This window comes from Heteronotia binoei, chromosome 8, assembly GCF_032191835.1.
Source record: "Heteronotia binoei isolate CCM8104 ecotype False Entrance Well chromosome 8, APGP_CSIRO_Hbin_v1, whole genome shotgun sequence".
NCBI classification, from domain to species: domain Eukaryota; kingdom Metazoa; phylum Chordata; class Lepidosauria; order Squamata; family Gekkonidae; genus Heteronotia; species Heteronotia binoei.
Genome location: NC_083230.1, coordinates 114,756,109 through 114,771,208, shown reverse-complemented (window position 1 = coordinate 114,771,208; position 15,100 = coordinate 114,756,109). Strand labels below are relative to the sequence as shown.

The 15,100-nt window shown below is 46.4% G+C and overlaps 2 protein-coding genes across 3 annotated transcripts in view; both read left to right on the top strand.

Annotated features, from left to right (window-relative positions):
• Positions 1 to 2,326, top strand: part of LOC132576598 (oocyte zinc finger protein XlCOF6-like) — a 29,253-nt gene extending 26,927 nt beyond the window's left edge. For both annotated transcript variants that reach the window (XM_060245935.1, XM_060245934.1), the window contains exon 7: positions 413 to 2,326. In XM_060245935.1, coding sequence (XP_060101918.1) covers positions 413 to 1,986 — 1,574 coding nt within the window. In that variant the 3' untranslated portion in view covers positions 1,987 to 2,326. The remainder of the gene's footprint in view (positions 1 to 412) is intronic.
• An 8,221-nt stretch (positions 2,327 to 10,547) lies between these two features.
• On the top strand, positions 10,548 to 11,437 carry LOC132576599 (zinc finger and SCAN domain-containing protein 31-like). Its single transcript, XM_060245936.1, has 2 exons — positions 10,548 to 11,049; positions 11,298 to 11,437. Exons 1-2 carry the CDS (start codon positions 10,627 to 10,629, stop codon positions 11,385 to 11,387), a joined length of 513 nt encoding a protein of 170 aa, XP_060101919.1. The 5' UTR covers positions 10,548 to 10,626; the 3' UTR covers positions 11,388 to 11,437.
• The last annotated feature ends 3,663 nt before the right edge of the window (positions 11,438 to 15,100 follow it).

Genomic DNA, 15,100 nt, shown 5'->3' with positions numbered 1-15,100 from the left:
TAATCACCCGGCAGAGGTATAGAGCCAAGTTCCCTCATTGGCTGAGGCTGCTCCTTCCTCCTCCTCCTTTTGGGAAAAGGGAGGGGGGAGAGGGAAAGACTGCTTTGCTGCTCTGGCCTGTCAGAGAAATACAAAATGGCGACCGAAAAAAGCAGGCAAGGGAAAATGAAGCAAATGACAGCCAGTTGCTGGAGGGCCTGATTGGAGCCCTCTGCAGGCCTGATCCGGCCCACGGGCCGCATGTTTGACACCACTGACCTAGATATTCTCGAAACTTGTGAAGGTGTGATAAGAATCAGCCTAGTTTGATAAGGTCAAAAGGCTGTCAATCCTTTCCTACTTCAGTCACATAGATATCTTTGGATCTTACGAACCCTCCCAGGTGCTAACAGGATCTCTCCATTTATTCCAGCAGAGGATGATTGGAGGAATGAGAAAGGGGAGGAACTTCATCAGCTTATGCCAGATAGAGTTAAAACTGAAGACTTGAAGGGAAACCCCAGGAATCGAGGCAGACATAAGAGAAAGAAAGGTGGCCATATGGTTGAGAAGAGAGATGGAAGAAAACGTAGTGAGCTTTTTCCAAAGCACGGGATAATGAAGGCAAGTAAATGCATTCAGTGTGGAAAATACTTCAGAAATAGATCACAGCTTCTTGTGCACCAAAGAATACATAGAGGAGAGAAACCGTTTGAATGCTCAGAGTACGGGAAGAGATTCAGTGAGAGGGGGCATCTTCAACAGCATCAGAGATCCCACATGCGGGAAAAACCCTTTGAATGCTCAGAGTGTGGAAAGAAATTCAGTTGGAATGTCACTCTTCAACTGCACCAAGGAATCCACAGAGGGGAGAAACCTTTTGAATGCTGGGATCATGGAAAGAGATTCAGTCAGAGTGACACTCTTCAACAGCATCAGAAAACCCACACAGGGGACAAAACATTTGAATTCTCAGAGAGTCAAAAGAGATTGAGTCAGAGTGATAATCTTCAGTCTTATCAGAGAACCCACATAGGGGAGAAACCTTTTGAATGCCTAGAGTGTGGAAAGAGATTCAGTCATAATGTCAGTCTTCAATATCATAAGAGAACCCACACAGGGGAGAAACCTTTTGAGTGTTCACTGTGTGGAAAGAAATTCTGTTCAAGAGGGGATATTCTAAAGCACCAGAGGATTCACACAGGGGAGAAACCTTTTGAATGTTCAGTGTGTGGAAAGAGATTCAGTCAAAGTGGCAATCTTCAACAGCATCTGACAACCCATACGGGGGAGAAAGCTTTTGAGTGTTCCGTGTGTGGAAAAAGATTCAGTCAGAGTGGCAGTCTTCAGCAGCATCTGACAACCCACACAGGGGAGAAACCTTTTGATTGCTCAGAGTGTGGAAAGAGATTCCGTCGGCGTGACCATCTGCAACTGCACCTAGGAATCCACACAGGGGAGAAACCATTTGAATGCTCAGAGTGTGGAAAGAGATTCAGTCGTAATGGCACTCTTCAGCAGCACCAAAGAACCCACAGAGGTGAGAAACCTTTTGAATGCACAGAGTGTGGAAAGAGATTCAGTCATAGTGTCAGTCTTCAATATCATAAGAGAACCCACACAGGGGAGAAGCCTTTTGAATGTTCACTGTGTGGAAAGAGATTCAGTTCAAAGGGGGATATTTTAAAGCACCAGAGAACTCACACAGGGGAGAAACCTTTTGAATGTTCAGTATGTGGAAAGAGATTCAGTCAGAATGGCAATCTTCAACAGCATCTGACAACGCATACAGGGGAGAAAGCTTTTGAATGTTCAGTATGTGGAAAGAGATTCAGTCAGAATGGCAATCTTCAACAGCATCTGACAACGCATACAGGGGAGAAAGCTTTTGATTGCTCAGAGTGTGGAAAGAGATTCAGTCGGAGTGGTTATTTGCAACGGCACCTAAGAACACACACAGGGGAGAAGACTCTGAATGCTCAGTTTGTGGAAAGAGACTCAGTTTGACTTGACATCTTCAGAGAATCATCAGTTATCAGAGAATCTACACAAGGGAGAAACCTTTTGAATGTTCAGAGTGTGGAAAGAGATTCAGACACTGTGTGAATCTTCAGTATCACAGGAGAACCCACCTGGGAGAAAGTGTAGTCAAGCTGTAAAATGAGAACATGCCAATGGTTAATGTAACAAATAACACAAGTAATCCAATTTTGAGCTTAACTCCGCTGGTACTAGGGAGTTGAACCTATGTATCCAGAAGGTTTCCTCTTGTAACAGTATTTTCTGAACATTATTGTACACACTAAGAGTTTCTTGATATTTATAGACCAGAAAGAACTTCATATCATCCTCTGTGTCGGATTTTATCTTTTATATATAACTAGTAATAAGGCCTGTTGTGAAGAAAAATACAACAGGCTCTAGAAAAAGGCTCTGGGTAGGTGCCCCCTACCCTTGCTGTCTTCTAACCCACCCAAGTGAAGGCATGCACTCCTCCCCCACACCTGAAGGGGAACTGATGTCTGTCATCAGGAGAGCAGTTGTAATTCTGAGTGATCTCCAGCTCTCACCTGGAAATTGGCAACAGTGGTTCCCCATGAATAAATGGCATTGTCTGAAGTCTCATCCCTCCTCAAGCCCCACCCCTTTAATCTCCATGAATTTCCTGACCTGAAGTTGGCAAGCTTATCTCCTTCCTTTTATCTGTCCCCCTGACATCAGTTTTCCATTGCCTTCCCCTTCCCTGCAGCCTCTACATAGGAAAAGGACAGCTGAAACAGACGCTGGCTTTCCATTCCCACCCCCCTTGCATGTGTGTGTGTGTCCCTGTGTCTGTGGTGGCTCAGAGCCTGGAAGTAGATCCAGAATGGCAAGAAGGAAGAATAATGAGCGGAGGGGGGAGCATGACGACAGTCGCACAGACGCTGAAGGGCAGCATTCCTTTTGTTTGCAGTACATTGTCACCTTTTTCTGTCATTGTCGCCATCTTTTTCTCTCATATTCAACCTTGTGTTTGGCATCAGGGTGAGCTTGTGGCATGATCAGGTTTTTTTTTGGGGGGGGGGACCTGGCATGGTTTTTTTGGGGGGGGGGCCTGGTATACCATAGAGTATGCACCTCAAGGCAGGTATTTTCTGTAGGGGAATTTATCTGACTTCAGCTTTCCATCTTCTTCCCCCTCCCTGCAGAATCTACCTAGGAAAAGTACAGTCCTTCTCCACAGGGGGGAAGAAAGCAGGAAGCAAACAACCTCAGCAGAGTATACTGACAGAGTGGACAGAGTCCACTCTGCAAAACACATTTTCTCCAGGGGAACTGATCCCTTCCATGTGGCAAGCAGTTGTAATTCGGAGTGATCTCCAGCCCTCACCTGGAGATTAAGTAACCCAAGAGAAATCACGGAATAAGTAGAGAACAGGAGAACCACGGGTTCTGTGATGCACCAGCCTCAGAAACTCAAATACACAAAAGATACACAATAATTTGAAAATATGTAAATCTAAATAAGTGTAAACTACTCCAAATTCAGCTCGCATATTTTTTCCAAACCACATTTTAAACTGGGAATCAAATAGATGAGACAAAAACCTATTTCATAAATAGAGTCCAGATTAACTGAATGAAATCAATCCAATTATATATATTAAATATCCATAATATAGAAAGTCCTCCCAAAGTGTGGTTAAGCACAAAGTTCACAATGCGCAGCTATGCATGATGAATCCCTAATAGATGGGATAGTACTCAGATTGTCCTCGTTTCACTGACACTTCCAGTGGAACGCTTTCTTTCCCAGCCTTTTACTGACAAAACCAAGCTTGGCTGTAGGGTTGCAATGTGCAACTCAGAAAATACCTGGGGACTTTGTTGGTGAAGCCAGGAGACTTTCCCATTCCTCCCATCCAACAAAAAATACAAAAACGATGTTCCCCTGAATACAGTCTTCATTTCCTCATTCCCCAGCAGATGACTGCACTTCCACTAAATGAAAGTGAACACACACACACTCTGTTTCACAAAGCAGCTAAATAAACACAGTTTGCAAGCACACACTTTTGTGAGCTCACTGGTGCAATTTACTCACTGGAATTGCTGAATATAACCATCTGCTGTAATTCAGTCAACTTCTTAAGACAAACAAGAAAATAAAAGCAGAGCAGCTTCAGAGGAGCTCTGCTCACTTGTCTTCCTTTTACACGCTCACTAGGAAGACCCAGGAACCCTCAGACCATTGAGAGAAGGCTTTCTGTGGCTGTTTCCCTCCTCCTCCCACCCTCAGCCAATGGAATGCAGCAGATCTTGATTGATGGTTTGATGGGTCAAAGGTTGATGCAGCACAGTCCAAACCAATCAGGGTGCTCCATTTTGCCACTACGAAAGGGCTTTTATATAGGATATTGCCCATGGAGGACATGTGTGTGGTCCATTGGTCATAAGATCTATCCATCGGCTGTACATATGTAACTGTATGTAAAAAGTTTTAAGAGTCTGATATTTGGACCATTTCTTTTAACCTATTTTATCTTTTGCTTAAGTGTACACCAGAATAAATATTTGTATTTATATAAAAAATTATTTTTGACAGCCTGACCTTCATATATCACAGTGGTTTATGTGGAAACAGGACCTTTGTATCACTTACTTGATATTGGGCCACTTGGATCTTGCCTGGATCAAGATTTTACTTATCCAACCTGTTACCAACCTTAGTTATTGGAGAATTAGACCATTGCAACTTGTTCAGATGGAAAGGAGAAATAGAAGAAGAAATGCAGATTTATACCCCGCCCTTCTCTCTGAATCAGAGACTCAGAGTGGCTTACGATCTCCTATATCTTCTCCCCCCACAACAGACACCCTGTGAGGTGGGTGGGGCTGAGAGAGCACTCACAGCAGCTGCCTTTTCAAGGACAACCGTTGCCAGAGCTATGGCTGACCCCAGGCCATTCCAGCAGGTGCAAGTGGAGGAATGGGGAATCAAACCCGGTTCTCCCAGATAAGAGTCCACGCACTTAACCACTACACCAAACTGGCTGGGCATCGTCAGCACCTGCTCTAAGCCTCCAATAATAATATATTCCAGAGGTATTCGATTATTTAGATGTCTATAAGCTTGCCTTTAAGTCAGGACCCAAAGGAGGCTAGCAACAAGTTAGTACACAAACATTAATATGCAAAATTAAAATGTAGCTACCATCATTTAACTGTATCCCAGAGGACAACTGGGACATTTTAAGTGAATTCTTAAAATATGGGAGATCCCTGAGTGCTTGCATGGGGAACAGTCTTCCAGCACAAACTGCTAGAATCTAGTCAGGTAGGAGTTCACATAGTTGACCTAGAACGGGTGGCCAAACTGTGGCTTGGGAGCCACATATGGCTGTTTCACACACATTGTGTGGCTCTCAAAGCCCCCTCTGCCCCATTGACCAGCTTGGAGAAGGCATGTGTCTCTTTAAATCACTTTGCCAAGCCAGCCAGTGGTTTGGTGAATGCATTTTTAAGTTAAAGTTTCTTTCTTTCCACCTCTCCCTCCCTGATCTCTCTTCTTCCCTCCCTCCCTTCCTGTCTTGCAGCTCTCAAAACATCTGACGTTCATGTCTTGCGGCTCTCAAACATCTGATGTTTATTCTATGTGGCTCTTAAATGACGCAAATTTGGCCATCCCTGCCCTAGAAGGACACCATTCTCAGTAGTTCCAAAAATTGTAGAGAGATCCACGATTCCCATAGGGACACTGCAGTCTCCATATCAACAAACTTTCTAAGTCTAGTAGCCTTGTAGACAATTTGAAATAGGTCCAATTTATTATCGTACAGAAGTACCTAAGAGTTATTGGGCTATTGTTTGCTCAGCTGCTTTGACTAGAAAAGGGATGTTGGATACTGGCCTATAATTTCCGAAATCACAAGGATTAACTAACATCCTCTTTAATTCGTTTGATATTGTTCCTGTTTCTTTCCAGCTATTTACCATAAAATCTTACATCAGCGAGGCAGTAATGTTTAACTAGTCATTGATTTCCCCCGCACCACCTTTTTGGAAATACTTACAAAGGGCAGGGGTTAAACAGGTATGTGGCACTCACAGAACCAGAGCCCCTGTCTACAATCCTGAGAATAGACCATAGAAATTACATCAGTAAAATGTGAAGAACTGCTGATGTCCTTTGATACATGATGACATAATGGTCAGAGTGGGTGAGGCCCATTTTATCCATAAGAACATAAGAGAAGCCATGTTAGATCAGGCCAATGGCCCATCCAGTCCAACATTCTGTGTCACGGCCAAATACACACACACACACACACACACACTGTGGCTAATAGCCACCGATGGACCTTTGCTCCATATTTTTATCTAACCCCCTCTTGAAGGTGGCTATGCTTGTGGCCGCCACCACCTCCTGTGGCATTCCACATGTTAATCACCCTTTGGGTGAAGAAGGACTTCCTTTTATCCGTTTTAACCTGTCTGCTCAGCAATTTCATCGAATGCCCACGAGTTCTTGTATTGTGAGAAAGGGAGAAAAGGACTTCTTTCTCTACTTTCTCCATCCCATGCATTATCTTGTAAACCTCTATCATGTCACCCCGCAGTCGACGTTTCTCCAAGCTAAAGAGCCCCAAGCGTTTCAACCTTTCTTCATAGGGAAAGTGTTCCAGCCCTTTAATCATTCTAGTTGCCCTTTTCTGGACTTTCTCCAATACTATAATATCCTTTTTGAGGTGCGGCGACCAGAACTGCACACAGTACTCCAAATGAGACCGCACCATCGATTTATACAGGAATTTATCCATGAATTATCCATGAATACATTTATCCATGAATTAATGGAACTGCTACAGTGATGAGTAACATAATGGAATTGCTAGTAATGTGCTAAGAGTTCTAAACCATTCAAGGAGAACCAGGTTAGAAAACCTTTTAGCCACTTGGAAATGTTCTGCTGGGTGGGTTGTGTGGACATATAAGTGACAGGGAAGTATTGTTGCAGAATAGGCTTCAGATATCAGTATTTTTCACACTTTTGGAAGCCTGGCCCAGTTCTAAACTTTCAGGACTTCTCTTGTAAATAACCCAGCACAATTTTTCTCCAAGCCAGTTTGGCAAGGAATCCTTGCAGGGTTTTTGTTTTGTTTTGTTTTTTGCCGTCTTCTGGGCATGGAGCAGGGGTTACTAGGGGCATGGAGGGGGGGGGGGAGAGGTATTTGTGAGTTTCCTGCATTGTGCACGGGGTTCGACTAGATGACCCTGAGGGGTCCCTTCCAAATCTTATGATGATTCTATGGTTCTATGCGTTACGGGCAGACCTGCTTTGGAATGCTTGGTGTGAGTTTGTTTTGTTTTGTTTTCAGTTTGCCTTATTTTCTTGTTTCTGCCCGATTGCCCTATATTATCAGATGTCCGAACAGGTTGGGATACACCCAGGAACACCACCTTGCGCAGAAGAACAAAGCAGGAGTCAAGTATCACCTTTAAGACCAACAAAATTTTATTCAGAATGTAAGCTTTTGTGTGCTCTAGGCACACTTCCTCAGACAAGGAATCAGGTACAGTGTGCTTAGAGCACACGAAAGCTTACATTCTGAATAAAACTTTGTTGGTCTTAAAGGTGCGACTGGACTCCTGCTTTGTTCTACTGCTTCAGACCAAGGAGGAGGAGGAGAAGAAGAACTGCAGATTTATATCCTGCCCTTCTCCCTGAATCAGAGACTCAGAGCGGCTTACAATCTCCTATATCTTCTCCTTCCACAACAGACACCCTGTGAGGTGGGTGGGGCTGAGAGGGCTCTCACAGCAGCTGCCCTTTCAAGGACAACCTCTGCGAGAGCTCTGGCTGACCCAAGGCCATTCCAGCAGCTGCAAGTGGAGGAGTGGGGAATCAAACCTGGTTCTCCCAGATAAGAGACTGCATACTTAACCACTACACCAAACTGACTCAGAAGAAGAAGAAGATGATGATGATGATGATGATGATGATGATGATGATGATATTGGATTTATACTCCATCCTTAGCTCTGAATTTTAGAGTCTCAGAGCAGCTCACAATCTCCTTTACCTTCCTCCCACACAACAAACCGCTATGGCTGACCAAAGGCCATTCCAGCAGCTGCAAGTGGAGGAGTGGGGAATCAAACCCAGTTCTCCCAGATAAGAGAGCTCTGGCTGACCCAAGGCCATTCCAGCAGCTGCAAGTGGAGGAGTGGGGAATCAAACCCGGTTCTCCCAGATAAGAGAGCTCTGGCTGACCCAAGGCCATTCCAGCAGCTGCAAGTGGAGGAGTGGGGAATCAAACCCGGTTCTCCCAGATAAGAGAGCTATGGCTGACCCAAGGCCATTCCAGCAGCTGCAAGTGGAGGAGTGGGGAATCAAACCCAGTTCTCCCAGATATGAGTCCGCGCACTTAACCACTACACCTGACTGGCTCTCACCTGGATCTACCAACCCTGTGCAGAACTGAACTGGCTCTCACCTGGATCTACCAACCCTGTGCAGAACTGAACTGGCTCTCACCTGGATCTACCAACCTTGTGTAGAGTGACTCCAGAGTCGCCCCACTGAACTGCAGCCTGGCTGAAGCTCTTCATGGAGAGGACGGGAGGGAAATATATATATTTTCTTTCACTTGCAGCACTGAAGGGGTTGAATTGATAGAGCAGTTTGCTAGAGAGGCTGAGCAAGGGGAGGCGGAAAGGAAGAAAGGCTGAGTGCAGAAACAATGAATGGAGAACGAGACCTGGAAGGGGTTTCCAACAGAAAAAGCACCAGCAGCCAGATCCCGGGAATATTGAGTTAGAAGTAAGTCATGGGGAGCGGGGGGGGGGGGGGAGATCTTAAATTTTGGAAGAGAAGAATGCAGCTTTTGTGTGCATTTGGGGACAGGCGGGGGTTTGCAAAGTGCCATTTACTTACTGTAGGGTAGGGTTGCCAATCCCCAGGTGGGGGCAGGGGATCGCCCTATTTGAAGTCCCTCCCCCCGCTTCAGGATCATCAGAAGGGGGGAGGGGGAGAGAAATATCTGCTGGGCACTCTGTTACTCCCTATGGTGTAATGGAGAATTGATCTGCAGGTATCTGGGGCTCTGGAAGGGCTGTTTTTTGAGGTAGAGGCACCGAATTTTCAGCATAACACCCAGTGCCTCTCTTCAAAAGACCCTCCAAGTTTCAAAAAGATTGGACCAGGGGGTCCAATTCTATGAGCTCCGAAAGAAGGTGCCCCTATCCTTCATTATTTCCAATGGAAGGGAGGCATTGAAAAGATGTGCAGCCCCTTTAAATGTGATGGCCAGAACTCCCTTTGGAGTTCCATTATGCTTGTCACACCTTTGCTCCTGGCTCCACCCCCAGTGCCTCCTGGCTCCACCCCCAAAGTCCCCAGATATTTCTTGTATTGGACTGGGCAACCCTATTGTAGGGTTTAAATTCCTAGCTGCTTTTGTGACTCTTGGAGGAGGGGGAGGCAGAGAGGCGGGGTCTGAATCTTGTTATATGAGAACAAATGAAAGTAACTTCCCAGCCTTAGGGGTCCCAGCTGCAGAGGCCCAAGCAGGATCAGGGAAGGAAGAGTCATTTCATGCCCAGAGGTGTCCTAATATGCCAGGTGTTTTAGCCAGTGCTTTGACACCTCCTCCCAGCCGTTTCCCTGGAGTCTAGTGGCACCATTTAAGGCCAATAAAGTTTTATTCATGGGATAAGGTTTCCTGTGCATGCACGCTTCATCAGATACAGCATAGTCTCACAATGGATAAGTGCTGGGTGATTATCCGGGGGTCATTTTTGTAGAAAAATAGGTGGCGGAGTTCATTAGCATAACTCATTAGTATATGCCACCACCACCCCAGTCAAAAGCAACCCAATGCAAGAAACGAGAGCCCCGGGCGAGTGAGGCCTGCTTGGGCTAGCTAGAGATCCAGCCAGTTCAAGCAGGCCTCGCTCGCCTGGGGCTCTCCTGGACCATCCTCCCCCCAGTCAAAAGGCCAGCAAGCCACCTGCTGCCCAAAATCACATAAAAAGTGGAGAAATGGTGGCATGGGTTTCTCCAGGGGTTAATGAGGGCTGCTGGAGGTGTGGCAAAGCTCCTGGTGGCTGGCTGGCTGCCCGCTCTCCTTATCTAGGTATAGTTAGAAAGGTTCAGGAGCTGTGCTCCTGTGAGCTCCTGAATTCAAGGCCTGCTTATAACTGAGATGGGATGCAAGATCTGTGAATGGCAATAAAGGTTGAGGAGGTTTCTGTTCCACTGTATCTGATGAAGTGTGCTTGCACACGGAAGTTCAGGTTGTGAATACAACTTTGTTGGTTTGCAGTGTGCCCCTGGACTCAAGCTTGGTTCTGCTGCTTCAGACCAATATAACTACCTCGCCTGCCTATGAAGTTTTCACAGAATCATAGAGATCGAAGGGACCTCCGAGGTAATGTAGGCCAACCCCCTGCAGGAACTTCACAGATACATCTCCAGTGACCACTGCTCCCTGACCAGAAGATGACAGATGGTTTGTGAGGTTCAGTGGTGTATCTGCATTCTCTTTTATTTTCCATGTCCCTGTCTGTGTCTCTCTTTCTCCCCAGAGAGAAGCGTCTCTTCATAGCTGAGTGACTAAAGGCGTCTTTATACAGTCAGAGGTGGCCCAAGAGAAGGGGAAAGAGATGGAAGAGCAGAACCCAGAAGAACCTGGAGATGACAAGACAGCAAGGACAGGCTCCTATCCCACCCAAGCTGGGAGCGGTGCTGAATTCTGGGAAAGCCCAGTGTCCGATATCGGTTCTCAGCTCACTGCAGTCTCAGATGGACATTGCCGACGCTTCCGGCATTTCTGCTACCATGAGGCCGATGGGCCCCGAGAGGTTTGCAGTCAGCTCCATGGACTTTGCAGCCAGTGGCTGAAGCCGGAGAGGCGCACCAAGAAGCAGATCGTGGACCTGGTGATCTTGGAGCAGTTCCTGACTATCCTGCCCCAGGAAATGCAGTGCTGGGTCAGAGGATGTGGGCCAGAGACCAGTTCCCAGGCGGTGGCCCTGGTCGAAGGTTTCCTCCTTAGTCAGGCAGAGGAGAAGAGGCAGGCAGAACAGGTGAGGGGATCTGTATCTGGCTTTATGCTAAAGGTTTCCTAGCAGACATCTGTCCAAGCGTTAATCATCCATATGGGAAAATTTAACACCCTCCTAAAGCAGTCTCTTCTAGTAGAGAATTTCTTATCATTCCAGATAACTCGTCAGGTCTGCTGATGGAAGGGCGCAGAGTCTGAGAGTGGGGCAGGATCCATTCCTTGGTCTTTTTTCCATTCTGTGTCTTAAATCCTCTCTCGTTGCTGTTTCAGTTGTCGGCACCATCCGTGAAGAAAGAAGCTACATTCCCTGAGGCGGAAGGAGCTTCCTCGAAGCAAGGTTTGGATCGTCTTACTGTTTGATGGATCTGTAACTGGTTGACAGATCACGTCCAAAGAGTGCTTCTTAATAGATCTTCAACCTCTTGGAGAAGAGTGAAAAGTGGGGTCCCGCAGGGATCTGCCCTGGGATCTGTTTTGTTCAACATCTTTATAATTGATTTGGATGAAGGGATAGAGGGAATGCTTGTTACCTTTTCAGATGATACTGAATTGGAAGTGGTAGCAAATATGGTAAAAGAGTCAGGATACAGGATGATCTTGAGAGGCTGGAAAACTGGGCTAAAAATTAAATGAATGTTAACTGAGATAAATGTAAAGTTCTGCATTTCAGTAAGAAAAATCAAATGCATAATTATAGGATGGGGGAGACTTGTCTTGACAGTAGTATGAGCGAAAAGGATCTAGGGGTCTTAGCAGAGCGTACGTGAGTTCAGGCAAATGTTATTTGGGGCTGAATCGACAGAAGTATAGCATCTGGATCATGCGAAGTGATGGTATTGCTTTACACTGCTGTGATTACGCCTCAACTGGAGTATGGTATTAAGTTGTGTTCAGTTTTGGGCACCTCAGTTTAAGAACATAAGAGAAGCCATGTTGGATCAGGCCAATGGCCCATCCAGTCCAACACTCTGTGTCACACTGTGGCCAAAAAACCCAAGTGCCACGAGGAGGTCCACCAGTGGGGCCAGAAGCCCTCCCACTGTGCCCCCACCCCAAGCACCAAGAATACAGATCATCACTGCACCAGACAGAGCGTTCCAACAATACGCTGTGGCTAATAGCCACTGATGGACCTCTGCTCCATATGCTTATCCAATCCCCTCTTGAAGCTGTCTATGCTTGTAGCCGCCACCACCTCCTGTGAAAGTGAATTTGATGTGTTAATCAACCTTTGGGTGAAGAAGTACTTCCTTTTATCCATTCTAACCTGACTGCTCAGCAATTTCATTGAATGTCCACGAGTTCTTGTATTGTGAGAAAGGGAGAAAAGTCCTTCTTTCTCTTCCTTCTCTATCCCATGCATAATCTTGTAAGCCTCTATCATGTTTATGAGGAAAGGCTGAAGGCGCTCTGTGTGTTTAGCTTGAAGAGGGGACAACTGAGAGATGATATGATACCCATTGTCAAGTACTTGAAGGGCTGTCATAAAGAGCAGGGGTGTCCAACAGTAGCTCTCCGGATTTTTTTTTTTTGCCTACAACTCCCATCAGCCCCAGTCAGCACGGCCAATGGCTGGGGCTGATGGGAGTTGTAGGCAAAAACATCTGGAGAGCTACCATTGGCCACCCCGATACAGAGGATGGTGCAGAATTGCTTTCTGTTCCCAGGGAATTTAAAGGAAGCAGTGGTGAGCCTGCTGTTAAAGAAACCATCCCTGGGTACTATGAATCCATCCAACTACTGCCAAGTCTCCAGTCTTTCGATTCTGGGTAAAGGAAGCTGAGAGAGCAGCAGTGGAACAGCTCCAGGTATTCTTGGAAGACACTTTGTCCCGTATTCCAGCACCACTGGATTTCACTAGCCATGTTGAACGTGGGTCTAGGAGGAAGTGGTGGGCTACGGAGCACCCAGTATCCTGTCCATGTCATCCCGAGAGAGTTGGTTGAAGTTGAACCATTATTAGATCTAATGACGGCCAAAGGGCCTCCAGTTTATTCTTTATTATTGCCGGCAGGCAGGTCCTGGCAGAGCGACAAGATTGTGAGTGAAACAGCTCACAAAAGCCTCACATCAAGGGTGTCAAACTCATTCTTTACGAGGGCTAGATCTGACATAAATGAGAGCTTGTCGGGGCCGGGCCACGTTTGTCATAAAATGTAATGCCAGGTAACACAGAGAGAGATTTTTTTAAAGCCAGTTTGGTGTAGTGGTTTGGAGAGCCAGTTTGGTGTAGTGGTGAAGTGTGCGGACTCTTATCTGGGAGAGCCGGGTTTGATTCCCCGCTCCTCCACTTGCACCTGCTGGAATGGCCTTGGGTCAGCCATAGCTCTGGCAGAGGTTGTCCTTGAAGGGGCAGCTGCTGTGAGAGCCCTCTCCAGCCCCACCCACCTCACAGGGTGTCTGTTGTAGGGGAGGAAGGTAAAGGAGATTGTGAGCCGCTCTGAGACTCTTCGGAGTGGAGGGCGGGATATAAATCCAATATCTTCTTCTTCTTCTAAAGGATACAAACACAATCAAAGATTTAAAAATACAACACGATCAATACATTAGTGCCTGTTGGTCTTATAGGTGCTTTCTTTGTATCTCTCTCATGCAATCCAGGGAACTGGGCAAAGGAAGCTCTGACTCTTTCCTTCCTTCCCCAGGGGAACAGGAGGGGGAGGAGCCTCGGCCAGTAAAAGAAAGAGAGGATTGGCTCAGTAGCTCTGTTGTGCAATTGAGAGAGCCCAGCAAAGCAAACTGTCCTTCCCACCCCCTCCCCAAGGGAGGAGCCTCAGCCAATGGAGAAAATAGGGGCCTTGCTCTGTAGCTTCGGTGCGATTGAACAAGCCTGGCAAAGCAAGCTGTGATGCAGAAGAAAGCAAGAGAGGGGGAGAAGAAAGCACATGACTGCCAGTTGCTCAGAGCCTGATAGGAGCCCTCGCCTTCTCCACAGCTAATTGTTGAATTACTATTTGGGTTCTTCTGGACCCTTTCTACAAATGTCCCCTGTCCCTTCTGTCTCCTACCATGGTGAAATAAGACAAACCATCGGTCAGGCGGTGGGTCTTTGAATCATCATCAACCGTGTCCAGGGCTTTTCTTGAGCGGGAACGCACAGGAACGCAGTTCTGGTCTGGCTGGCTTGGCATCAGGGGGTGTGGCCTAATATGCAAAGGAGTTACTGCTGGGCTTTTTCTATTAAAAAGCCCTATGTGAAGCAATCGTGATGTCAGGGGGTGTGGCCTAATATGAGTTCCTGCTGGGCTTTTTGTACCAAAAAAGCCCTGACTGTGTCAAATGGGAAGCTTTTCTTCTGCCTCTCTGAGAATTTAGTAACATGTGGCAGTGAATTCCACATGTTAATCACCCTTTGGGTGAAGAAGGACTTTCTTTTATCCGTTCTAACCTGGCTGCTCAGCAATTTCATCGAATGCCCACGAGTTCTTGTATTGTGAGAAAGGGAGAAAAGTACTTCTTTCTCTACTTTCTCCATCCCATGCATTATCTTGTAAACCTCTATCATGTCACCCCACAGTGGACGTTTCTCCAAGCTAAAGAGTCCCAAGCGTTTTAACCTTTCTTTATAGGGAGAGTGTTCCAGCCCTTTAATCATTCTAGTTACCCTTTTCTGGACTTTCTCCAATGCTATAATATCCTTTTTGAGGTGCAGCGACCAGAACTGAGATGGTGTCCTGGCCTGAGGCAAAGGTGGGGGTAAAGGACTCACAGAAAAACTCTGTAAGGGACCAACCTTTACCACATACCCTTCCCTCTGGATGGGATTTCCAGCATCCGCTCTGCCTGTGATCTGGATTTAATCCTGTCAAGAACCCAAGCCTGTGTTTCCCTCAGTTTACTAGTCTTTGAGACTAATTTGGTATAGAAAGCCAGTTTGGTGTAGTGGTTAGGAGCACAGACTCTAATCTGGGAGATCCAGGATTGATTCACCGCTTCTGCATCTGCTCACTGACCCTGGGTCAGTCACAATTCTCAGAAGAGCTGTTCTCACAAGAGCAGTTCTCTCAGAGCTCTCTCAGCCCCATCTACCTCTTAGGGTGCCTGTTGTAGGGAAAGGAAGGGAAAGGTGATTG